Genomic DNA, 27,071 nt, shown 5'->3' with positions numbered 1-27,071 from the left:
AAAGTTAGCTTTCCTGCAGTTAGTTTTCGGCGCTCACGGACGAATCAGTCAGACATGAAAAGCTTCGCTTTAAATGTAGACTGGAGGCACGACCTGTCACGATCCCAAAAATTTGTGTTCCCAAAACGGCGGCCCGTCGCCTATACTTACTGCGCACTGCGAAAAGTGACGCTTGTGACATCACGTGCGAAAGGCAAGCAGTCCTTTCGTTATATCTGGGAGGCCACGTTATACCTGGGAGGCATTGCCCACGAAAACGGTTAGGCAGATGGTTGGAAAAACTGAGCTACACTTAACAAGAATGCTTCGAATTAAAATTCAGGCGTGCCATGGAATCCGCGATTGCTTTGTTCGCGTTGCCGTAAGTTCTGCGGGAACTATGGACGAGAGAATTCCTGGGCGCATCCATCATAACGTAACCGCCTTCCTATTTTCTGCTCAAGAAGACCTGCACTAGGCGCATGGTTAAAATTAAAGTCAGCAGCGAAGTATATATAGTTTCCACGCTCCACACTGGAATGTCCGTCTACAGGCTATCTTTCCCGCCCAAATAAGAGCCACACTTCCGACACCGATAAGGTCTTTTAACGATATGCAGGGTTAACATTTGGAACATTCTTTGCAAGCGTCAGACGCGGTTGTGGCATGTGGGATGATTTTCGTCGCGCGCGAGTCGAACGATGCATTGCATTTCTCGCACCTGTAAGTCCTCTTGTCGAAGCACGTTACACGATGCATTTGCAAATCAGACGAACGGATACAAACACCGCTGCACAGGTTGCAGACCCATTACTGGTCTTCTTGGCTTTCCCTGGTTACTGCAACACTCCTTGGAGTAAATTGAGGAAGGGTCATAATACACAGACAGGCTACAGTTAAAGCAACACAGGAACCATTTTTTCTACGCCCTGGGGAAATTCGATGCACGCATTAGCACATTTTGGTGAAAGCAATTCGCGGCTTCTGTCATTCTACACCGATGTTAACCATTTGGGCTAACACGAGAAAAAAGAATTAGGGTTTTTTTTTTTCACTAAAATTTCTTGGTCTACAGAAGTCGGTTCGTATAGTTCCAGAGAAATACAGGTGCGGATCCCGCTTTTTGCAAAAGGACATGCATTGTCTTGCCGTGAGATGCGTGTTGATTCACGAGCTTCGACTTAGGAAAAAGATGCAAGAAGTTTTCAAAATCGCCATACGTACGTTCGCACACACAGTGAAACAAGCTAGGTTTATTCCATAGTGTTTCCTACAATATACTACAGGGAACTCTGACGCTGCAGTCGTTGAGCTATCATAGGAATGATGCGAAGCACATGGGTTTGTCCGATCTTCGTGCTTTTGGATTCAGACGTTCTTGTGGATTCGTTGATTCCGCTTTGTATGCATCTATTATCGTAAATTTTAGAGAAATCTATGCTTTTCTAAGTGGAGATAACGCTGCAAACGCGAACAATTGCTACTCATTGCAGTGGTTCAGCTTGTCGATGTGGCCAAATGGAGACGCGACAAGGGTATTAAGGCACTAGGTTGCCCGCAATAAATTCATGTTGATGCGTGCGTCTGTGACGAAGTCATTTGAAGCTAGAAGGACGAAGTCGAGGCAAATCGATGCACTTCCCATAAGTCCCATGCTGGCTGAAGCGCCCCCATTGCAGCTTCCGTAGACGCTATAGTTATTTATTCATTACTTGTTACGTAGAGCTTGCCAGGTATATTGTGGGGATGTATAGGCGTTGTGTGTCTTTAAAACCGAATTCCTAGCACAATATGGACAACCAATGACCACTCAAAATAATGTGAATACTTGAGAAAAAGTTGCTTTAAAGCTTACGTGCTGCAACCGAATTTTCAAGTGTGGAAAAAGTGGTTCAGCGTATTTTGTAATTCCGTTTTTCAACATGAAAGCAACGCTTTTGATTCAAGAGGCAGTGTTAACAGGCATGGCTACTGCGAAGAGTGTACTTCTAAAAGGTATTTGACAAATACAGAGTTTGGTGTAAAGGTACACAATGATAAGATGTCTCAGAAAGGCTGGCCAACGTTTCGAAAGGAGCGCCTATCTTCGACAAAGGTGGTTTTCTTCTTGTTTGCAATTCTTATTCCCCTGACATTTCACCTGACCTGACAATTCTTTTTCAATTGTGACATCACCAAACAGGTTAGGTGGGTGATGTCACTGGTGGTCGTGGTCGGTGGTAGCTGGCTCTAAAGGGAGAGACTGAAAAATAAATGAGTGCTGTGGCTTGATTTCTATGACGATAGGACGAGAGTAGAAGACTGGGAAGGCAGCAGAAAAAAAAAGGAAAGGAAAAGCACGTCGGAGGGTGTTCGGGGACGGGGAGGTTAGAGAACCTTCTGAGAAGCAGAACAAAAGCCATGGGTGTCGTAGGCTGCATGCGTTTTTCGTGTCAGAAAAGCTGGTTGAGTGGTCAGTGCTCGAGTAACAAAAAAGAAACGAGTTGAACGAATGACTTGAGTGGGGTAGCAGCAGTGCGTCGGGTAACTTTGCAGATGTTCAGGTAGCGACCCAGAGTGGGGGGGGGGGGGGTGCAATGGATGGGGTAGAATGCGAGTATGCAATGAGATATAATGGGATAGAGTGCGAGTAGACAAAAAGAAATAGAAACCTTGTCGACTTTCTTCTATAGACAGTGTGAACACTTTGAATAACCAGAAGACCAAATCTATAGAAAGGCAAGGTCGTCTATAAGAACTCTATAGAATTTTGTAGGCACTCTAAAATCATTTTTGCACGGGTAACACTATAGCAAGAACATTAGGTGACGAAACACTCTTTATTGGGCGAGACTGAACCGATAAAAGTTATACTCGGGCAGAAAGATGGTGCGGGACACATCCGTCGATCATCCAAGACGTGGTTAGTGCTTAATGAGCGTCGGCTATTCTCACGTGATTCGTTGAAGATTCCACCATCATCGCTGGAGCTTGCACACCTTTTAGAATGCACATCTCCATTCGCGTCGTGCGTACAACTTGATCACAAAAGATTCGACTACAGCGTAGGCAAAAGAGACAAACGCCGAGAAAGTTCGAGACTGCTCTGAGCAGTAACTCAGCATTTCCTAGAGGTCCAAACGTGTTCAAAGTAAAGAGATAGAGAGATATACAAGTACGCGTGCCAATATGCATAAAACCTGAATCTTACTTGTCATGTCATTGCTCGCACGGATGCGTTTGTCATATCAGATTAAGATTTTATGGCTGTGAGTAGAGAGCACGCCTAGTAAAAAAATTTAACGTTATTGGGGATAAAATCTGCAATATAGAACTGACGGAGATTCTACCACAATGAAAAAAGAATAACTAAAAATTTTATAGAAGGAGAACAAATCACATAGTGAAGCTTCAAACTATTTGAATTTTATAGTCTCAGTACTGTCATCAGCTTAGTTTACGGGATACAACAAAGATCGTCGGTAAAAATATAAGAGGCAAAGAGGAAACTAAAATATTGACTGCATTGAGAAGAACGTCTAGGAAAATACATTTTTCTATCTATACAATGTGGCCATACACTTTCGTAAAAGCTCCTACAAGTATTGTCAGTCGCAAAATATCTCAAACATCTCGGCTCAAAAACATCAAATAATATCAGAGATTACTTTTCAGTTGACAAAGAAAAGAGTCCTTAATTTTTAAATGCTTCCTAATGAGAGGTTTTTTCTTCTATTCACACAACACAATCACTAAAAGGATAGTTAATCCAAAACGGTTGCTGAATGCACTTCTCTAACTAAGCAAGTTGTCAAGGGTCTTGTGCGAATATTTCAAGCTTGTACTTACAAAAAATAAATACTTGCAGCCCATCAGGTTTTGTCTTGTAAAGAGCTTCTTGAAGCGACGCTCGCGAACATAGTTCTGCAGGCAGATAGCGTGGTCCAGGACCTTTGACACTGAAGCGCGATAGATACTTGTGGCGACAATGTCTCGTCTACTAACTTTAAGAAACGAGCATTAAAATCAGCTGTTATAAATATTAAAAGAAGCCGGTCTCTGCATACGATTCATTCAGTTGGTTGCTAGCTCCTGTCAACGAATGTCAATGTGTTTCCCCTGCACGGTTTACCCTCACGTAAATCCGCGGGAAATTTACATGTCTTGCGCACTAGTTAGAATATTACGAATGCACACCCTTAGGCGTCACGAGGCGCGTATTCAGTTGAATTGCGTCTTCAAATCAATCTGCAGATAAGTTACACCTGAAATTTTGGCACAGGTGTCGGTCAAGTGTTTCTCTGCGAAACGAAATCACTCGGACAGTGTTTTATCCCGGTGCACCCTTTGGCGGTGATGACTGAGATGCGAGTTGTTTATAAAGGATTCATCGCATATTTCGCAAACGAAAGCTCATTCTCTACAACACGATTTGAGATGACGCTTGAGATCGCGTTTCGCTTTGAATGATTTACTACATTTATGGCAGACATGGGGTCTCTCGTCTGTGCGAGTGAGGTGGTGGGTATGCAGATCCGTCATTCGCACGAATGATTTACCACATGTTTCGCAAGAGTGGGGTTTCTCGCCAGTATGCAAGCGTTTATGGTCAGCTAGGTAACGAGAAAACGGAAACGATTTACCACACGTTTCGCAAGTGTACGGTTTCTCGTCTGTATGTGTGCGCATATGGCCATTTAGATTACTACGGGACCGGAACGATTTCTGACATATTTGGCATTTGTACGGTCTCTTGTCTGTGTGCGTGCGCTTATGGTCATTTAGGTGATGAGAACACCGAAACATTTTATCGCATATTTCGCATCTGAAGGGTCTCTCGTTTGTATGCGTGCGCTTATGAGTATCTAGGTGACTAGCCCGGCGGAACAGTTTACCACAGATTTCGCATTTGTGTTTTTTGGCATCACGGATGAGGCAGCGCTCTACAAACTCCGACTGCTTCACAAATGATTGATCGCGTGCTTTACAAATGTGGGCTGTGTCGCCCGTGTGTTCGTTGTCGCGCCCTTGTAAGGCATGCCGCCTGCTCGAAACATTGCCGGAGACACCGGACAGCTCTTGATGTCCCCTTCCTCTGGTTCCAGTAGCACTCCTGTAAGTAGACGGACAAAGGAGCTCAAATTAGTCGACTCTTGTACGCGACAACGAAAACACATTTTGCGAATGGACAGGTTGACCAGTAATCGTGCGTTATACTAAGGCGACCCGCTGAACCTGAGCGCTAACTAGCTGAATATAGTGTTGGCGCTCGATTTGTGCTCTAGTTTGCCATAGATTGAACGCTGCTGCTGTTGGTAGTCTTTGTTGCTAAACTTGAAAAGAACCGTCTACGTCAGAGTTGCAAGCAATACGAAAAATGCTTGCCCTAGTACTTCATGTACAGCCGATCTAAAGCAAATGCAGGTGAGCAGAAATGTCTGGCAGCGAGTTTTAATGGAGAAACATAGCATGTTTATATATGTACAATATATGCGCGCATTTACCACGCTCACAAGGAGTTTTCAGGCGGGAAGTGCTGAAATGTTTCTCGTATGTGAGACATTTGACATTGGAAAAGCCCGCCCTGCATCAGCTAAAATTCCTCTACGTTTTTAGGACGCCCTGTATATTAAGAAGAGTAAAAACGTTCGGCAGCATGTTACACTTCTGTTACAGGTGAAGGTGAGAGCTTGCTGTTCACGTGGTCTTGCATTAAGTTACGCGATAAGAAAGGCCAGAATTCTTACAAAGCGTAACGAGCCGCACTGGGAAGTAAGCGTATGACGCAGTAGGTCGACCCTTTCAACCACACATGCTTGAACCTAATGCAATACCTAAAGGTACTTTCGTCCTTTCTTTCCTTAGTCCTTTCTTTCGTTTCTTCATTCGTTATCAGCCATTCCATCAATGCTTGTTTACGGGTATGACCGATTCCTTATCATGATATCTTTTGTCTGTGGGCTAGAGCCACGTTGAGCCGTTGCAAAGAACCACCCAAGGCTTTCGCCTTCATAATTGAAAATCGCCCAAAGGCATGCTATTCGCGTTGTTCCGGACACAAATACAGGTGGACTGAAGGACATTTAATGTCCTAACACAATCTCTACGTGTAGAACACGAAGAACAAGATTGCAGATTGAAATTTTTCTGCTGTCTTTCTATGAGGTAATTTAACATTCGACTCGCATTCGAACATTAAACCATTCCTGCCGAAGTCATCGATCAGCCGACGTGCAGACAACCTATTCCCCCATACTCAGCGAGCACAAATGCCTCATATCGTTCGTTGTTTTCACGCACAGTGAATGAAATATGCCGCCGAGGAAGTTTGTTTCCTGCTTCTTCTCGTTGTGAAAATATGCATTACAGTGTTCAGTACAATCTACGTTGATGTAATATAAATAACATGTTTTTCTCTCTTCTGTCCATAGTGGACAGCGTTTTTCACGATAAGTTAATGAAGTTTGCAAGCGTTGAGTCAAGTCATTGTTGATACGACGTGTTTTTGTACTGTTTAGGGGAGAGAATAAAGCAGAGATGCCCGCGCCCTGTGTTTGCTTTCCATCTGGTCGGTTGCTTTTTGGAAATGCCTGCACTAAGCACTACATGAACATTATTAGCTATTGTTCTACTAATGTACTGTTTATCCTTTCGTGTTAACTTGTAAATCTTTTCAAATCATGCCAGCTTGGCTGGTATCATGACCGGATGATGTAATAAAGAAATAAGAGCTACGTAAGTAAGTAAGTAAGTAAGTAAGTAAGTAAGTAAGTAAGTAAATATATAAGTAAATAAATAAATAAATAAATAATAGGGAAGGCGATAAACAGGCCACGACCGAGGCAGTATTGTTTTCAGAGAACACGTGTAGGTCTGAGACCATATTTTGTGATTGTCTTCCGCGCACATTTAATGAAATTGTTTCCTCTGATTGAAATATTTCAATTCCGGCAACTGTATAAATCATAATCTTTATTTGTTTTTTCATGTAAAAATTCTGATATCGCTAAGTGAAAAAAGAACAGAAGCTTAAAATTTACAATTTTAACATCCCTAAAAGTTGTACTTAACTTCACTGATGTTGTATTAGCTGCATATCTTAGAGAAACCAGAGGAGACAACTTTTTTTACAGCCATTTGTACATGCGTGAAATTGTTAAACCGTGTGCAATGATTTCCAAGGTACTCACGAAATAGCCTATTTGAGAATGGTATGTTATACACATATTTTGTGCAGTTTAGATGTGGTATTTCGTCTATTTGATAGAACCATTACATTGCTTTTACTTTCGTGTTAAGAAGTTGGAATTATTTTGCTTGAGTTTCTCATTGCAATTTTTCCAACTATAGTATAGAACATATATTTTAAATGCCGCAAACTTCCCCATTGTTCGTGCAGTGCATTGTCGAGAAGACTGATTTCTTTTTGCCCATGTACCTAGGTAGTACATCCTGAGCTAAAAATTCCTGTTTACTCCAGCGCCATACTGCATGAACAACAACTGATATTCGGCATTTGAATCGTCAGAACTTCAATCCCTCTCAATAGTTCGTGAGTGTAAGCATAATTGAACCATAGGCAGAACTCCCTGTCGTCTGAGATAGTTGCTCTATCGAAAGGAGTTCTTGCAAATCTTTGGTTCACCTAGTTTCGTTTCCCAATATGCCCGATGTTTCCTTCATGCCCACGCTGCTTGTGCTGGCAACTGTATCCTCGCTGCCACAACCGCTGCTGCTGCTGTAGACCGGCAGTGTGAAACCGGCGCTTCCGTTTCCAGTATTGTGTGCATGCCCTGAAAGCAGAGGTGCCAATTCCTCACTGTGCCATAAGTCACGAGGGTGGACCATTCCGTGATATGAACGCGCAGGAAGCAAGAGTAAACCCTGACACGACTGTTGTCCTGATAAGCGATCCTGAAAGTTTAAGCAACTAAATCCAGAAAACACAGCCTAGTGTGAATGAAGAAGACGAACGAGTCTTTTGAAAGTACTTAATTGATTTCTCGGGGCTTTCTGCCTTAACGGTAGCTTGGTTGATCTTGCAATGCTTGAGTTTCATTTACTCGCGTCTTTTCGCACACTGATAATGGAATGGCTTTGAAATAAGCCACACAGCGTGAGACGTCGGGGCTGCATGACACATTACCAAATATGATATCCATGCACGGACCAATCACTACAGAATAGTATACTGCTATTAAAAAAGTTCATCATGGTGAGCCCGCAATGTTCTGTCCTATTAAATAGTACTCGTATTGACCAGTCATTCTCAAACATTTTCTCACCTAATGCGGAAGCTTTTCGGTAGATCATTTTCTCGGTATAAGGTAGAGGTTAAATGAGAGTATGGTTTATTTTTCAAATTGCTCGGATAATGATCGGTTTAGGAAAAATCAGTTAACTCCGAGAATCAGTGAAACGTTTGCCAAAGAGGAAGTTGTTATGCTCCTGGACAAGAAAAGAGTCAGGCGGGAACTCCTCTGGGAGTTACCTAAGCATGCTTAAGCATTGCGCCAGTTGCTGATATCCATACAGCCCGGCGTCTCCATTGCTATGGAAATCGAGCCGGCGAGTAGAAACGACAGAGCTCCTGTGACAGGAACTAGTGCGGACGGTGCCACAAGGAGCATTGATGACGTAAGCCAAGTACCACAGGTTTTGGTACCAGGTGTACTGATGACCTTCCGATCGTTATGATCGTTAGCGCTATTTATCGCCTTATCTACGTCGAACCGTTACGAACGGTGATGAAACGTACACGGCCGGAGACACCACCATGCAGACCCTGCCTTGAAAGCGACTTACGATGCCGACAAGGAGTGCCGACTGCGGGTAGGTTCGAGAGTTGTGTTCTTGCCGCCTACTGACCGTTTAAGAGACACACGGGTCCATACCTTGAAAGTTATCTGCGAATATTGTTGAGTGCGGCGTGCGCTGAGAGCTCCATGACCGCTGTGGTGTGATGGCTTCGTTAGGTCTGAAACGAGAGACAGCACTAAAGACAATTAGGGACTGACTGACGGAGGGACGCACTGACGGTTTTTTTCGGTGGGTAAGCATGGAAAAGATTGCGGATCAAGAAGTGTTTGCTTATGCGAATTGCTCTAAACAGAAGAATTCTTTTACGGCACACCTTTCATTTTGAGTTCGCTAGATCCAATATAGGCCATGGCGGCCGCATTTCGGTAGGGGCGATATGCAAAAACACCCGTGTACTTAGAATTAGGTGCAACTTAAAGAAGCTCAGGAGGTCCAAATTTCCGGAGCCGCTTCACCCGAATTTATGCCTAATGGTTACTGCAAACGTACTCAACGGGAGTTAGAGAGAGAGAAACGCGTATGAAAACGTAATCTGCGCCAAGTGCTACGGTTATACATTCACATGTAGTGTGTATTTATGTTTCTATTACGAGGTTTATGTAAGACTATAAAGTCATTTGTACTCAGGCAATAAAACCTTAAAATTTGTTGAAGCTGTGCCAATTATGACAAGCAATGACGAAATTACTGAGGAATTTGGTCATTCTCAAATCGCCCGAATGCTTCAGCTTTCAAGAGCCAAGAAGTTCAGAAACTGACACGTGGCACACGCACCATAGGTTTTAAAATGTCTTGATGTGTTTTCAGCTCTAAAAGTAGCCTTGCGATGGCGGTTGATTTTCTAGAAATAAAAAAAGGTCTAATGGCGAGTGCCCCAGGACGTTGTGCTCCAGACAGAGGTGCGATTGCAAAAATGACGCCTGACAAGAACGTACGTATCCTGCCTGCCTACCGACGTACCTACCTACGACGATGTGCTTATGGTCAGCCACAACCAAAGAATAAAAGGTTATATGTACGCTGTCGAAATCAAACAAAAACTCCACGTAAACGCCATCCAATTAGCTTCGCTTCTTTCCGTGACGTCAAACGGCAATGCAAGTTCAAAACAACTCTTCTAACATACATATCTGTGTCATTGTTGGTACAATGATTCCTGGTCATCCTGTTAAATTTGATCAGTGTCCTGATATCAGCGCTCCATCAAAGGTAATAGTTTAACATGCAGCAGCGAGCTTTTGTTCTTCAATTAGCTTTACATTTTTGCTAGCAGAGCAGGCTAATTAAGCTGTGAGCAGTATCTAGGTTGCTTGGTTCTATTTGAGAGGTCATCTGCAGACGCACTGCGTTTTCGTTGGTACCGCTTGCACTGCATTCTCAGGTTGTAATGAACTATGGAAGTAGGCGAAGAATACTTGGCAATATATGATTACTAGAGGAAAGAAATATGTAAATCAAAGGAATAATGAATACATGCACGAAAGACAATTCCTCAACGAAACCTTATTTCTACACTCGGAAGTGGACACCTTCTTTTTCAACAAAGATCGGTTGCTTTGAGATACGCAATATTTCGGTGCCACACGGACGAACCTTCTCCGACTCTGCCTTGAATTCGCACAGAAATTTACAAGCCACGAAGGTACTCAATAGGGAAGTGGAACGCAACTGCAGATTTAAACCGGAGAATTATGGCGAATCCAAGTGATGATACTTGTCAAAAAATGTTCCTTTTCCATCGCTGTACGATGATGTGAAGCTGATGCACTGGAAAGTACATGCAAGCATTGAAATTAATTACGCCTTGCCACACATTGCGTAATAGAGGTGAACTGAAGCAGATAGAAAACGTATATTCGAGCCGAATATTACCTGTGCCACTTAAGTGACAAAGATTAGCGAGATAATTTCAGACTTTGTTGATAATTCAGACATGTGCTCAAAATATTAGCGATGGTTTCCTTCAGAGGAATTCATACAACTTGCGTAAAAATTGAAGCAGCGCGAGGAAGACGACGACAATAATAACAAACACAACAGGACAGCGCTCGCCATGTTGTGTGTGTTTTCGATTGTTGCCGCCATCTTCGCGCTGCTTAAAGGTTCTCAAGATGAATGAACTCGTCCGAATCAAGTTGTTCGAGTACGTTGTTCAACTTGGTCAGACGTGCTAAAATGTCCATTGATAATTTTCAACTTTTTATTTATTTCTGCAGGCACATTTTCTTTCTCTTCCGGTGAAATAGAATGCTGGAGGCGTATGCCTTCCTGCGCCTCTTCTTGAGCAACATTTAATACTCGTAACATACAGAAAGAAACTGAGATACCAAAGTGCCGGCAAAATATAATAGGATTTATTCACTTGAATCAGGCCAAATGAGCAATGTGAAGAGTTTTTGGTTTAGTTGGATATCTCTGACTCAGTAACAGCGGTACCAAACAGATGAGGAGAAATGGCATGCCTGACATAAAAAGTACATCTCCTGTCGCGCGTAGTCTTCATGCATGTATCTTCTCTGTTCCATTCAATAATTGCGGCTATTCTCGAGCATATGTTACGTGCAGTCTAAAGTATGGAGTAGCGCAGTCTCCCTGAATTCATGAATTAATACACTCCAACATCCCCTCAAAAAGCATCACTACTAATGGCACAAATTATTAAAAGTCCTACTGCTGAGCGTATTCCTTGCGACGTCGACACGAAATCTTGAACAGCACAGTGGGACCACTTGCTTCACTAGCGCCTCTCACCATTCTGCCTCTTTCCTCGCCCACCTACTTAGATGCAAATAATAATTTCTTACACGGGAAACTGAGCGTCAGAAATTTCTAACGGATAATCTTCCAACCATCATCGCGACTTGTGCAGAAGCGTGCATTCGTGAGTAGCTGTATTGACGCATCAATTAAGCTGTCCATTGATTAAGCTGACGTAGTACTCGCTGGCCTTAAGCCGGGTGGCACGCCGTGTTCAATTGGCCATAACATAATACATTTCAGAGCGTCTTGTAACACAAATTGCTTGCAGTTGGGTGCATCGTAGAGGATCGTTGCGTTGTCTTTATTGCTGAATTAAGGTTGTAGTTTTGACAGTAGAGTTTCTAAATGTTTCCTTAAAGGTACATGACTTTATTTGAAAATGCGTTGGCCACCTCGACAAGCTCAGTCGTTGCCAGTACCAGCAATTGTGGTGCTTTAAGGAATTCGAGAACAGGAGACAAACATTCACGTGAACACCAAGGCCCGAGGTAGTTAACATTGGTAGAAGAAATATTGTCACTGAAGAACACGTTTCATCATGGCGACGCAACTCACGAGGGAGAGTCCCTTTGTGGAAACGTTTCCCTCCAGAATGCTTCAGGCACACAGGCATGTTGCAGGAAACCTTATGCTTTTTCCTCTGTCTGTATTGAGTCACTGTGTTGCAACCATGAGTAAACGCCACTTCCGCCTGCCAAATGCTCAAAGACATCAGAGCTGCCCCTCCTCTTGAATATTTGGAGGGTCCAGGCATAGTTGCACCACGGCAAGCATTCCCTGTAATGTACGAATTGTTTTGCAATGAAACCTTTCCTAATGTGTGCTTACCTGGCGTCGTATTGTAAACTTGCTGTTGCTTCTATCATGCCAGCGCAGCTTGTGCTGGGCAGTGTGTGATCGATGCTGCTGGTGGACCCCAGGTGCAGGCAAATAGTGCTACGACTGCACGAGACATCTATGTGGCATGAAAGTACATAACAGGTGCTTATTCGCAGCTGTTAAAGGCCAATTCATAAGAATGGAACGATTCATTTTTTATGGTCGTGGCAAGAAGCTTTTAGTGGTCGTGGAACCCTATTTCAGTGCTTGCGTACGCGGTGCTTTTTTCTATGTGAAACTTTCTTGAATGCACGCAAGAACTTCTAGACGATGAGAGAGCTGAGCACTCTAAAGATTGTGCAATGTTGGCTTCTTCGGAAGGTTATTACGCTCCATTTCAAACCGCGGACAGAACACGTTGTGTTCCAAGCTAAGATGAACATGTTGCTTTCTTGAGCGCGCAACACTTGACAATATATTTCCTGCATCATCCAGTAGTAGGCGCATTAGATGCTTCACGAAGTTCCCGCTTTTTGTTTATCTATCACGAGCATCAGACATAGACCGTGTAGACGAGGACAAAGAGAAAGTGAGGGGGCACGTTTCAGACGAGGTACTATAAATTCTTCTTCAACGCTTGCCCAGAAATCGTTGACCTGCTATGATACATGCAGGATCCATTATGAAAGTAATGCTCGTGTAATATCATGACGCGACTATCCATGGCAGCGCCGCAAAACCGGTCGGGAAATGGGGCGAGGATATCGCCCTGCCAACGAACGTTTTCGGTATATGGGATATAGATCGAGGATCTGCAAAGGCGCGACGTCTGCACAAAGCTTGTGCAGAAAGTGTAGTTGGAAGATCAGACAGGACTTTCGAGTTTTGAGCTGTCAAGAATTGTTCGATTGGATTCAAAATTAGCCGGACTTTCTTAACTCAGTCGTAGCCGGAGAAGAATAATGAATATTCCAGTACAACCCAGAATCAAAAAGCCAGAGCAGTGCGTGGCACACAAAGTCATCCCCCCGCGCCAAGAAAGCGCGTATGAGCAAGTCTCACATCAAAACAATGCTCATTGTCTTCTTTGACGCCCCAGGAATCGTCCATTTCGAGTTCGTACGGCAGGGAAAAACTAAACTCAGCCTTTCACCTGGAGGTGCTGAAGAGATCGAAACACCCCGTCGCGCGCGTGAGGGCTGACATCAAATACACGAGCAAGCTCCACCATGACAATGTCTCCAGCCACACGTCCTTCATCGTTACCAACTTCCTGGCCCGGAGCAGCACTCCCGTGGTTCCCGTCCCCTTACACTCCCGACTTCCGTCTGTGCACCATTTGTTTTTTTGTTTCCCCGACTGAAGAGAGCGCTGAAAGGAAAGCATTGGGAGACCGTGGAAAACATACAAAAGCATGTTGCAAAGTTCCTGAGAGACATTGCCGTCGAGGACTATCAGGGTGCCTTCAAGGAGTGGCAGAGACGTCGCTGCATGTGTATTGATGCAGGGTTAAATCTTTTGAATACCTCTAACCATTTGTATAAGTCCGGTTAATAAATCTATTTTTCCCAAGAAATGCGCGTTACTTTCAATGGACCCTGTACGTTCGTCAGCCAACGACGTAGTCGCATTTCATAAAGGGGTTATCCGAGTCCCACTTGAGCACTCCTGTAGGTGAAGTCGTTAAGGAAACACAGGCGTCAAACAATGCATACTTCGGAGCCGATCACGGAAAGCAAAAAATACTGATTCTCCTTGAATATAGAGTAGATGCAAGTATGAACTGGGTACCAGAAAAGAAGCATCGTTGAAGTAATTATGACGCTTACTCACAACCATTTTAACACTCAAAACCACCCCCGGCACGACGGACGTGGGCCGATCCTGGAGGTTGCAAAGATCCGCGCCTAAAACTTCGAAACCTAATTATCCGGTTTGTGTTATTGTTTCGCACTTTTAATAGTTCAGTCTTAGAAGATTTAACAATAGAAAGCATGAATTATAGGTGTTTTTTGCGTGCCATTTGTTTTTGGGCTGCCATTCTCAAATTTCCGGCGAACAACTTTTTAAAGAATGTAAGACAAGGTATGCGCATCTTTAGTGATACAATGGTGCGGTAATATAACCTGCATTTACCGCATGTAATTAGCAACGTGTTAACTAAACAGGTAACTTTATGGTAAAATATATGTCTTTGCCCCAATTGAAACACAGAAATAAGACACATAGAAAACAGGACGGATGGCATGTGTTGGAATCTATGCGTCTTGGTCTATCTATGTGTCTTACTTTTGTGTGTTTGAACTTGTGGCAAAAAAGACGTCGTTTAGCAAGCACCAACGAGGCCAACAAGCAGTTCTGTTGGAACACAAAGGTACTCATATACATACGGGAATTTAGGCTGACGGACAGCTCCGCCGACGCCGACAGCGGATTTTCTGCGACGCGTGGCCCATAAGGCTGTCGCGTTAATATTTGAGACTACATGCTAGCACTGCTGTGAAGTACTAGGTAAAGACAAGCGAAGCGCAGTTAAAGTCATCGCGCAGTTAAACACTTCAATCAACAATAAGCAGCCCCCCCCCCCCCCAAAAAAAAAAGAACGTTGCTTCTAATGGCAAAGCTGTAGGAGCCTTGGTACTATTCTTCAGGGACGGCGACGCGATAGCAAACTGGAAATTCCTGCTACGCAGCTGTGACTAACACCCCTCGCATAGCCAGAAAATGTCTCCTGGCGCTTGTTGCATTGTGCCTCTCATTGCACCATCCTCTACCTGACCGCACATATTGAGGGTTGCAATGTGGGCTTGCTGGTACTGCATCTTCAAGGGGTGTACGGTAGCGCGAATAAAAAAGGGGACAAAAGAAGACACACAGGGACACATACAGCGCTCTGTGTGTCCCTGTGTGTCGTCTTCTGGCACGTATTGATTTCGTACCCCTCCTAATTCTACGTCAGGGATTGTTCACGGATAATCGGCGAACTGTCCTCAGCAGGAGTACAGGACTGTTCCGCTCGCGAGTAGCGTTATCGCCGCCGCGATTAACCGTCAGATCATGTCAGCCGTGAGCCGAAATTGATGAGACAACAGCTACATTTCTTGTATATGAAGCTGTGCAGAATGTAGAGCCCAGATTGACAGGTGCAGAACCGTGCACCCTTGAGCCGGCGGTGATGCTCTATGAATGTCTCGTATGCGACTGCAGACTGGTTGCTCAGTCACCTGCAAGGTGAGACGTGGTATACCAGCGGCTGAAAAATCTTACCACACGTACCGTAGACTGCACTTGCACCACTAGCCTGGTAGCATTGAGTACTCCATGGCTCAGCGCCTGTGGCGTCAGGAATTCTAAAATACAAGAAAGATATGCACATGAACACGGCGGCCTGCAGTGGTAAACAAAGGTGGCTGAACATTGTAGCTGAAGCCAACGTTTCGACAAGTGGGCGGAACTCATCAGGATTAGACCCCTTTCGAAGACGTTTGCTTGCAGAATCTTTCAGGCGTACAGACATGTTGCTCGGAGCAGATACAGGCGCGCCCAGTGTATGTATTATTTACTGCCTGTTGCTCTTTTGAAGTATCTGCGCTAATCAGCAGGTGAACTTATTTCGCTGTTGTGTGGGTAATGTGCTATTAATTGGTTACCTATGTTTATTGTTGTTCACATGGCTAATGCAATTTTATGATGCGGCTCATGTGGTGCGGCTCATATTGTAGGTCTTGTCCCGGTCATTCCATCTTGGCCGGTATCTAGAGTGGATTATGTCCTTAATATGAACTTCATGGGAAAATATTAAAATATAAATAAACTGAATAAATAAATATAACGAATAATATGTTGGGAAAGTGAACTGGCTACAACAGCAGCAGTGGCGTTTTAAGAGAACCCGTCAAGGCTAAGGAACTAAGCTCCTTATTATCTTCCGCATGAATTCAGTTGAAATTTATTGCATTTGATTGATAAGTAAATTCTAATAATAGTATGAATCAAAATTTTGTTTTAGTTTTCAGCTTGAAAAAATTGTGAAACCGCCAATCCTAAAATATACGCGTAAAATAATCATTTATATGAGAATTTCCAAAGTATCTACTCATAAAATAGTTTATTTTAGTAAGTTGTATAATATATCAATTTTGGGCACTTTAGATGTGACATTAGGCGCAGTTTAGAAAATCATGACTTTTTTTAAAGCTCAAGAAAGTTATAATTTTCGTACTTGAGTTTGTTTTTTTTTTAAATACCGAAAATGGAATTCCTTTTATTTCAATATTACGCGATTAAAAGAAACGCCACAAGGTTTACGAACGTTGTTGCGGTGGTTGCAGAGCAAAATGGTTGCTTCTCTCGCATTTATGACCTAGGTAGCAGATCCCCAGATAAAGCTTCCTGTTAAAGCCAGCGCCGCATTGTGAGAGCAACAGCTGATACTTGAAGCTTCAATCCCTCGCACAAGTTGGTTAGTTCAAGCATAGCTGAGCCATAGACGGCGTTCCGTGTCGTCTCACTTAGTTGCTCTATTGAACTGAATTCTTACAGAAGTTTGGCTCACCTAGGATTGTTTTCAGGAAGGCCCGATGCTTCCTCCGTGCCCGCGTGGCTTGTACTGGCCACTGCATGGTTGCCGCCACCGCTGCTGCTGCAGACTGGAAGTGCAAAACCGCTGCTTGGGGTTTCTGTGTTGCGTGTATACCCTGAAATCAGAGGTGCTGGATCTACACTGTCACATTCCCTGTTAGGAACGTGGTAGGAGCAATAAATTTTCGTAGAGTCTTGATGCTAATAAATCCTAAGAGCACTGCTTCCGTCTGGAGTGCTTCTCTAAATGCAAGCAAGAAAACCCGGAAGGCACAACGTGACGCTGAGAAAAAGACAAGTACGCGTATTGGGAGTGAAATGTTTGATTCCTTGGTCTCTGATGCCTAGACTAGAGCATGGCTGATCTTACAAAGCCTGATCTTGGTGTGCTTGCTTCTGGTGTTTGGGTAAAGAATTATCTCCGCGATAGGCTACTAGGCGTCGACCATTGCTTTGGCTTGCCACACAAGATTCAACATGCATGTATGCACCAATGGCTACATACTACTGTTGGCTGTTACTGAAGTTTAACGACGGGAAAACCGCATGTTTCTATAGTAATTTATTGGACTCGTATTGGCTGCTCATATTCAGTTTCTCTCACTAAATCGGAAAGCTTTTCGGAGAGATCATAGGCTGTGGCTGAGGCAGACGCGAACTTAAAGTATACTCTCCATCTTTTTGGCTTCCCCAAAGCACTCGCACGAGATCTGCCTTATAACATATGTGTTTACCTCGAAAGGCAGAGAAAGGTTCATGAAAGAGAAAATTGTCATCCGCTAGGCCAAGAAAAACTTGCCCTCATCCAAAATGCTGTTAAAAAAATAATTTTTTGTAAACTGCAAAGCTTTCGTTGTCAGAAACCCTCATTGTTTTTTTTCCCGTAGACCTGTGGTATACGCGGGTGCACGACAATTATTCCTTGAAGAAATTCTGCTTCACTTCGGACACCTGGTCATGTCGAGGACGGATCCACGATTGCCTCCGGTTTTTACATCCTTTTTTATGTGCAGAAGAAATTGTCTCAATACCATGCACTGCACAAACTCACGTAACCTGGCCACCTAGCAGTGTTTGGAGTTGCGCGAAACCTTATGTGTTGGCGTAAATCGAGTAGTTGAGTGTGTGACGAAAGCGGCAAGACAACCACATAAAAGCCGATCGAATGGTAGCAACCGAATGAATACTGCAACAATTTGACACGAATTTCTACGAGGGAGTTATTGGGTTCTGCTGAGGCACTCAATGGGCGTTACCGAGTGGCACCCATATTGTGACGGAATCTCCGTTAAATAACAGCGTTATGCAATTGTGCACAGTTGCCTTCGTCCGTGTCTGCCGTTTCTACATTCCATCCAATTATTACGGCTATATTGTATTATTTTTTTCCGTCAACAACTAGATCCGCAGCCGAATTCAACTCATCATGCAATTACGCACTTTAATAAACAGCTCCAAAAAGAAGCATTGCTACTAATGCAAGGCTTTGGGAGCGTTACCGCTGATTCCATTCGTGTAGACAGCCTGATCGAGTCGTGTACAAAGGAAAAGGCGACAGGACAAGTGAAAAAACTGCATTCAAGGTTGAAGAATACCGCGAAAGCTCTTGTCTTGATGTGATAGATTCAAGCTTCAGTGAATAGTGCACTATTCTGTAAGAGCCTGGCTATCCGATGCATATATTTACATACGTCTGTAGCTGAAGCTTCTAAGAGTGCATTTACAGTTAGCAGGGCATGTTTAACAACTCGTCATAAAATATGGCTGCGATGCTCTGCAAGCCTTCTTTAACTGTCACACTGATTAAAATAGGTCGCACAATGCACAGATGTTGAAAAAGACGTATGAGTGACGTCAGTGCTTTCTGTTAGCACAGGATCGCTCCTTCTCGCTTCAGTGTGGATTGGTTTGTGTATAGAGTCTTCATGCAATGCTAAAGAACTCTTTCTTGCCAATATGTCTCACCGCAAAAATTTTTTCGACCCAACCAAGTTCGAGGAACATAAGCGTAAGCACCCCGAGGCCGCCTGCAGTCGGCATGTGGCTCAGACACCACAGACCCGTGTTGCACTTCTAGAATAAAAATTAATAATAATTAATTTATAGATGGCCCGAATGTGCAAGCGGCGTTACTTCAATATAATAGAATATTTCATTTACAACAACCACCGTACAGTTCCCGCTGCACACGTGACCAGCTGGCACTACGTTGGAGCGGTCACCGTTTTCGCTCCGGAAAGCGATACTGGTTGTGGCTGCCAGAACTTCCTTTTTCTGGTAAGAAAGGCCCTGCCGTCGATTCGCGTCGTGATCCGCGAGGCACTGCTGCAAGAATTGTAAAAATCCTGCTCAAGGAATGGTCGTTTCCCACTTGTCTGCATGACCACATTATTCTATGAGACAATCATTATCTCTTCATATCATCAGAGGGACAATCATGAACGGAATTGCATAATCTTGACGTCAGAACCATGCAGACAGGACCACATTTCTGAACGGTATCTTGTGGTACAAGTTTAATGTTTGACAGACGCAGCTGCCGTAGAAAGAAAAATTTGAATATAAGTGCATGGCCTATCGCCGACAAGGCAAGGAAGTTCTTTCAGCAACAAAGCTGATAGATCATTGAAGTTCACTACACCCGAGAATTCTGCAGATTAGCCTCATGAAGTGAATCAACTGGTACATTTAGCGAGCATTCTTCAATGCGGTCGTTCGTGGAAGAATCGAACTATTGCCTTAGTAAACGCCCTCTTTGGGGATATGGCTTTTGATGTTCGCTCAGAAAAGCAGCCTGCTCGGGTCATATCGCAAGGTGCTCTATATTGAAATTGATTCCATCGTAAGAAACCTAAAACAACAAAATATACCAGTGGCAAACGTAGTCCTCCAGTAAACTTCCTGGTTACTGCTTGAATGACGCCTTTCACCTCCTTGTCAAATGAGGGGCCTTTCCAGGAAGCGCTTACCTTTCAGACAAAGCATGCGCTCTCTGATGTATATAAAGGCAAATTAAGTTTTCCTTTTCTTTTCAATTGTGTGTGTCTGAGATATGGGCGCTTTATTTAGATTCATGTTTCGCCGATACATTTACGGTGTTGAAAATCTAAGCAGAAGCCCTCCTAACAGCTGTAATTGCAAAAATGGAGTTGGCGCCGCGCACACGCGTACGCGTCGAGGGCCATAAAAGTTATCTTCGCTAAACATTTTTTGGTGTTAGGAAATCTTGATCGGAAGCAGTCTGCAATGTTGTGCCTACTCGCGGTTAATGATAAATAAAAGGAAAAGAAAATTATGTCCAGCCAGTGCAGATGTCGGCATTGTGTAAAGACAGGTGTGTGCAGGGTGAAGTGTAAAACTCCAATGACAGGTGTAAGGCTGACTGTTTTTTTTTCCGGTTCATCTGTGAGCTTGTGGCGTAATGAAAACTGCAGAACGCATGCGTGAGAAGTGACGTGAACACGCACCTATTCGGTAACACAGCAGCAGCCTCAATTAGCAACAAAGCCCGGCATAGTGCGCCAAAAAAGCTTCAGTTGAAAAGCAAAAAGACCATACTTGCATTGGCTCACCCTGAACTGTCTTTCGATGTGGTTTAGGCTTGGTGAATGCCCACTTGGCCTGTGATTTTAGTTATGCTACAGCTCCTAGACATGTGAGACGCGTTTGTCCGGTTTCTGTGTTTAGTCACGTCATACGCTACGAATGAAGAGCACATGCCAGACCGCGGACACTGAAGACAGGTTGCTATCTTTGGGAGTGATGACGCCATAATCGTAAAATATGTTTCACACTCAGCACTAGTTAAGTGAGCTGATACATAAAACGATGAAATAAGCAAATAAGCTCTGACATGTTGATCGGCGAATGCACGAAGGATCAAATCTGGCTAGTCCGGCTGGCCGACGACGCCACCAAGACCCAAGCTGAGGAAGGGAGGTTCCTCTTGGGCTAGTCTCCCGCTCCCCCCCCTCTTCATGACTCAAGCAAGGACCTTGAATAAAGGTTTTTTTCTCTCTATCACCATGATTACATTGCAGGGTGCCCGAATGATTGATTAGAAGCCTTAGTTGATAGTTCACAAATAAGCCAGTTGAAAACGCGGCGAAATGAAGGTGTCGGACACAACAGAAGTGTTCTTCGAAGATTAGAGAAACTGTAATAGATCTTACGGAAAAGATAAAGATGGTTGAATTTTCGGCATAGAGCTATACACATGCTCGAAGTGTTCACCAAGAGTACATGCATGGTCTTCTAGGCTCCCTCCTCAGCCATTCAGCAGGGACTACGGATGAGTTTCCTGCTATTGTGAGCTTGTTAAGCCATGCCAGACTTGTAGCTCGTGTGTGCAGGAACTTTTGCCAGAGAGAAACAGCGCCAGCTTGTTCTCCAGCTTGCCCTTGCGTCGGCCTACACTTTGACTTACCTCCTTCAATTCGATAAAGTTTTACGTGTTTGGGTATCGATGAAAAGTGCTCCATGCTTTGATTAGTATTTTCCGCGCCTTTTCGCAATCCTCATTTCCTCACTTTTGCATGCATTGTCATTTGCTCGCACAATGAACTGTTCTACTTCGTCAGTAATAAAATACTGAGGTATGCCAATGCGTTATCTATGCCGAGTTCGCTTATGAAATAACAAATTAGGCGTGTTGACTGTTTAAAATACCACCAATTGACCCAAGCTAGCTTCAATATAATAACATGTGGAGAAGAGGGGTGTTGCTGCATTAGAGTAGACGCTACTGTGAATTGGTCATTACAGAACAAGATTTTATAACATTCCTTTACAAGTAGGGAAGAAGTCCATTCGGACTAAGCGCTGAATCAATAGAAGAATCTGAATTGTGCGATTCTTTGCAATAGGTGGTCTCCTCTTTATTTATTAACCACTCACCTGAGGTTAGGAGACCTTGCTCTGTGCCCTTACCTATCGCATCGCTCCGAGAGTCTTCCTACAAGCTGTTGAGCTTTCAACACCCCAGCCATAACATCCTATTTTAATTATTACACATTTAACTTGAAGCTAAAGAGAAGGAATCGTAGCCAATCCGTTATTTAGAATTACTTGCATGGACGCTGTCACAAGGGGCGTTTTGAATTGTAGATGATAAGTGACAGACTTGTGCGCACAAATACTGCCACACCACCCAATGAGGCAATGCCGTCGTCAACGTGTTTTCAGATGGCCTATAAACGGAGGAAGTTTGATTGGAGGTTAAATGCTTCTCCTAGGCTCAAAAATACCTTAGGCTTATGTTCAAATAATAGTTTGGTAAGGTCATCAAGGTTTCGAATTAGCCATCTCGCATTGCAATATATTATCCAAAACGCCAACATTGTACTAATAAAAGGAAAGTGTTCCATGCGCCAGGGTAGATTTGAAGTTTGTGTTCCCTTCCCTTTGTCTTGGCCGATGATTTTTTTTTTGCCGCGATCAAGTGAACTATGCCAGTTCTTAGGAACCAACGGCTCGAAAGTGGTGTCCCTTTCTGTCTGGGAGGCGCTGGACACCCACGCTTGCGGGCTGTTTCTGTGTGTTTCGGGCGTCGCCTTGTGATGGGAGGCGCCGTAGCCCGACGGTCCTGGAGTCTCCCAGCTCTCTCCTAGACTGGGCGAAGATGATTTAACCATTGCCGCCAATGGCTCGCTGTGCAGATACCGGGCAAGTAACGTTGGCCTGTGTGACATTGTCCCCTGACCCTTCCCATTAGCAAAGGCTGTGTAGCGGGAAACTGAGCACCATTTATGTTCTTACTCAAGCGACATAATCTCTTTGACATTTAGAGTGACGGCCTCTTTTTCCTTTCTTTCTTCATTTTGCACATGATCCTGATTATGCTGCGTGGTCACCATCTCAGTTCACACTTTGCAATGGGGTGTGTCTGCAAACCGGTCTCAGGGGTGGCTTCGTACCGCACATTTTGCACAGGTGAGCTGGCCACTGCAGCTATGTTTATCCGCACGCGCTTTTCATGCATCAGTGTTGTATGCTGGTGATCGGAATATATCCAAGTTTCGCGAGACTGGTGAGCATCTCATACGCTAGTTTGTCACGAACCTCCAGCGAGAGGTCTCCGCTGACCATTTTTATCACCTTATAGCCCACGCCTAGGGTGTCAGTTAAAGAACTGCCAGCAACAAAACGAGAAATTGTACTAGATTTGTTTTCATATTCTCACTGTTTACTGCATGGAAATGGTCGAGTGAAAAAGGTGCTAAGATCATCGCTATGTCCCCCTTCTTTTAGGGGGTGGTGCTCAGGTTGTGAAGTAAAAGATGGGGTTCTTGTATCTTTGATGCGGTTCTCATACCTCGGCCTCCCAGTGCGGAGTCCAATTTGGGGTCACAGTTGTACTCATTTAGGACATGCAAGAATCCACATTCGAACTGTACATTGCTACTATAAGCCGAATAACTATATCCCAAAGTGGGTACACTTCACAAGCGTAAACCGAAACCACCAGAGAAAGACGGGAAAAAAGTGGGAAGGCAGGACGTGAGAGGGAGAGAAAGGAAAGACGACAAAAAAAAGGTCGAAGATGGAGACAGGAAAAGGCAACTGCCAATTTTTCCTCGATAGGTCAGTCTGGCGTTTTATTTATTTCTTTATTTTATTTCGTAATACCCCTAAGAGCTCCCGAAGGGGTATTACAAAGGGGTTCCCCCTTTGTAATACCCCTTCGGGAGCTCTTAGGGGAGCTCTTAGGAACGGATACATGAAAAAATGCGAGCTTTGCGCGTTACGAAAGAAAAGAACTAAGGTACACAAAAGTTATAGGAACGTTTTACAAAAAACACAAAAGTTATACAAAAGTACGAAGCCTAGCAAAATACACAAGTAAAACAATATACGAAATACACTAGTGAAGTGAAAATCAGACAGAAAATACAAAACTCTTTGAGAAACCAAATTAAGGGTATTAAATAGGCACAATGTCAAAAAAGTAAAACGAGGTGTTGCTTGAAACTGCGTCATTTGACACCTTAACCAATTAATGAGACCTGAATACACTTGTACAATCTACACGCAGAACGATAAGACAAATGATCAAACATTATATACACTGAACAACGTATGAAGAAACGTTAAAAAAGTACATGAGGGATATTTACACGTAACTATTGCGTAAAAGTTCCTGAAAGGTTGCGAAATTGGTTTGAGTAGCAGTGTGTGATGGTAGGTTATTCCATGCAACAATTGCTCGGGGAACGAAGGAGTTAGCATATTTAGCTGAGCGACCACTTATGCGTTTTATCTTCAAGATATGGTCTGTGCGTGGAAAGAAGGCTGTCGCTGGTTCGAAGACGAGGTGAAGGTGCGGATGATGATAAAGTTTGTGCAGCAGCGAGAGGCGGGCAATTCTGCGGCGATGAGATAAGTCGTCAAGCTGAGAGCGAGCTTTTAGTGGTGAAATGCTAGTATAGGGTGAAAAATCAGAAAAAATAAAACGAGCCGCGCGATTTTGCATTAATTTGATTTCTTGGGTGATATATGTTTGACAAGGATCCCGGATAGCTGACGCATACTCGATTTTGGGGCGTATTAATGTGATGTATGCTAGTCGGCGTAGTTTAGCTGGAGCATGCTTAAGGTTGCGTTTGAGGAGGCCTAATGAGCGGTTAGCTGATGCAAACGTCAGGCGGATGTGATGATGCTACGTTAGATCAGACTGTAAGTGAACACCAAGGTACTTATATGAAGTTGTAAGTTAAAGTATGTTGTTATATATTACGTACGATGTCGGAATATGGTGGTTGCGCCTAGTAAACGACAATAACTTCGTTTTAGCTGTATTAAGAGTCATCAAGCATGTCGAACACCATGTGTTATTAGCGTTAAGATCGGTTTGAAGAATATCTTTGTCATTGTCGCATGAAATTATTCGATATATTATGCAGTCATCGGCAAAAAGTCTGATGTGGGAAGACACAGTTAGGCAGGTCATTATTATAGATTAAGAAAAGTAAAGGGCCAAGAACGCTGCCCTGCGGAGAACCGGAGGTTACTTTGCTAGAACAGAAATTACTGTTGTTAACAGACCTGTATTGTACTCTGGATGAGAGGAAATCTTTATTTCATCCAATAACGGTTGGGTGTATGTCAAGGTTAATTAGCTTCAGTACTAGTATATGGTGAGCGACGTGATAGAAAGTTTTTGAGAAATCTAGGAAGACAGCATTATCTTGAAACCCTAGGTCTAGGTATGAATGTAGGTCACGTAAAAAGCCGGCTAACTGTGTTTCGCATGAATAACCACGACGAATCACATGTTGGTAATGAACAATAATTTTACTGCATAATTTAATGATTTATTAATACTTTGTTACTAAATTAACAATTAATATTAATTCACTAATTATTAATTAGGTACACGCTAAGTCCAAGCCAAAAGCGTATGGTGCCTCTGCTGAGGGGCATTTAAAGGCCCCGACCCTCGGCATGTGCTCAACCGCTGTGATAGCCTTTTCCACGGACGGTTACACCGAGTACGGCAAGGCACGGAATGGTCCTACCCCAATGCGCTGAGTTCTTTGACATCACGGCGCACCAAGCACTTGCTGACCTAGGCACCCCTGGCGTATCAATTATGCGGCAACCACAGCCTCGTGCATACACAGCGAAATGGGCGTTAAACGTCACGGTAAATTAATGTAATACTTTTTCTGAGCGGTGTAGAGTTTTCCTTTGTTCCCATCTTGTGCTCCATCAGTATGCGGCGTCTGCATTGCCCTAGGAGGTACTCGTCATAATTCTAGCTTTTGAAGACGGCCTCTGCGAACGCTCCATTTTGTTGTTGCTTTAGATATTTCGCCACCGAATGAAACTGAATTTCTTATTGCGTTGCGTTTCTTTTATATTTAGAGGGGCTTTGTGCAGATACGGAATCGCCGCATTAGTAGTTGTTGAACATGAAGGGAGGGGGGGGGCGGTCTGCTACTCGCCTCTTGTCATATTGCGCACAACTGGAAAGCACATGTCTGGGGTGGACGCCAGCTTCCTTTTAGTTTAGGACGCCACTGACGTAACTGATCTGTACTTTAAACCATCTTTTTGTGGTGTTTACAAGTAACCAAGCCAGTGAGGCCCAATTGCCAAGCCATGTCTAATTCTCTTGCAATATTTTAGTGCATTGCTTAGTACGGAGATCGGCACTTTCATGATTGAAGGCAGTACTTTAAGTTGACGTGAGCAGCACATTGGTCGGAAGCTAGAAAACGCGTTCTTTTTACGGGAAACTTGAGTTGCCGTCTTCATCCTGTGTAGTTATTTCTGGATGACGTCATGTATTTGGGCAGCAGTACGTTGTGTTTCACGGTGTTGTCGCCTAAAACAGATAAAAAAACCCAACACACCAACTAACAATGCCCCAGGTCATGTAACTCGCTACAGTTGTCTGATTCATCTTTCCATGATTTCGACTATTCGGTATTCACATCACTTCTGGGGGCAATCTTTAAGCGGTTGATAGGTATTCCCTTCGGTTTGGATCCACCACATGAGCTCCCGGAGTTTTATCTTGCCAACTAATTCAACGAGTAAATAATGTGTTCATCAGAGAAATAAAAGTCTGCGTGTCTCCAGTGTGTCCGCAATTTTTACATGTCTTTCCGTATACCATTCCGAGCTTTGCTGGTGCTCTTGCACGTTCCAGAATATGCTACGCAAGGACCCTTGGTACGTGAAATCGTTGACATTTTCATTTCGCTTTCCAATTGGGGACCATCAGATTCTAGCGAGCATGGTAAGCACGTGTTGTGCAGAAAAATATACTTTAACCGTTATAATTTGGCGTGAGCGGTAGCCGGAAAAAATGTTTTCTGTGATATCAATGCCTCTAAATACCTACGTAATGGTTCACATACTCACCAAGCGCCACCTTGTTTCCTGCGGCACTACTCCATCGAACATCTTTTCCACATCCCCAAGTGTAGTGCAAGGAAAGTCAAGAAGCCCAGTTAAAAGCATCTCGTTGCTTTTCATTCCTTGCCCCCCCCCCCCCCCCTATTTTTGTTTTGCTTCCTTGTTGCAATGCGCTAAAATGTGTCTGTAAACGAGACGAGAACCGGGGAACGCGTGTCCAAACCACAAAGGGCGACCCACATGGAGCGAACTTCGCTGACGAACTTTCG

The 27,071-nt window shown here is 43.8% G+C and overlaps 1 protein-coding gene across 1 annotated transcript; it reads right to left on the bottom strand.

The window, feature by feature from the left end:
- Positions 1 to 2,786: 2,786 nt before the first annotated feature.
- On the bottom strand, positions 2,787 to 12,488 carry LOC129381743 (uncharacterized). The gene is made up of 4 exons (XM_055064843.2): positions 12,367 to 12,488; positions 8,853 to 8,935; positions 7,604 to 7,751; positions 2,787 to 5,071 (listed from the first exon to the last, which is right to left on the bottom strand). The coding sequence occupies exons 1-4, from the start codon at positions 12,402 to 12,404 to the stop codon at positions 4,372 to 4,374; spliced, it is 969 nt and encodes a 322-aa protein (XP_054920818.2). The 5' UTR covers positions 12,405 to 12,488; the 3' UTR covers positions 2,787 to 4,371.
- Between the last annotated feature and the right edge of the window lie 14,583 nt (positions 12,489 to 27,071).

This window comes from Dermacentor andersoni, chromosome 11 (assembly GCF_023375885.2).
Source record: "Dermacentor andersoni chromosome 11, qqDerAnde1_hic_scaffold, whole genome shotgun sequence".
In the NCBI taxonomy this organism is placed as follows: domain Eukaryota; kingdom Metazoa; phylum Arthropoda; class Arachnida; order Ixodida; family Ixodidae; genus Dermacentor; species Dermacentor andersoni.
The sequence above is the reverse complement of the archived record's forward strand: the minus strand, read 5'-3'. Positions and strand labels throughout refer to the sequence as shown.

Bases quoted from the DNA above. Each gene is read 5' to 3' on its own strand.
- LOC129381743 (XM_055064843.2), bottom strand. From the start codon at position 12,404: ATGATAGAAGCAACAGCAAGTTTACAATACGACGCCAG. The intron at 8,936-12,366 runs GTAAGCACACAT...CTCTCGTTTCAG, and splicing joins AGTTTACAATACGACGCCAG to ACCTAACGAAGCCATCACAC. The intron at 5,072-7,603 runs GTGAACCAAAGA...GTCTACTTACAG, and splicing joins ATATTGGGAAACGAAACTAG to GAGTGCTACTGGAACCAGAG.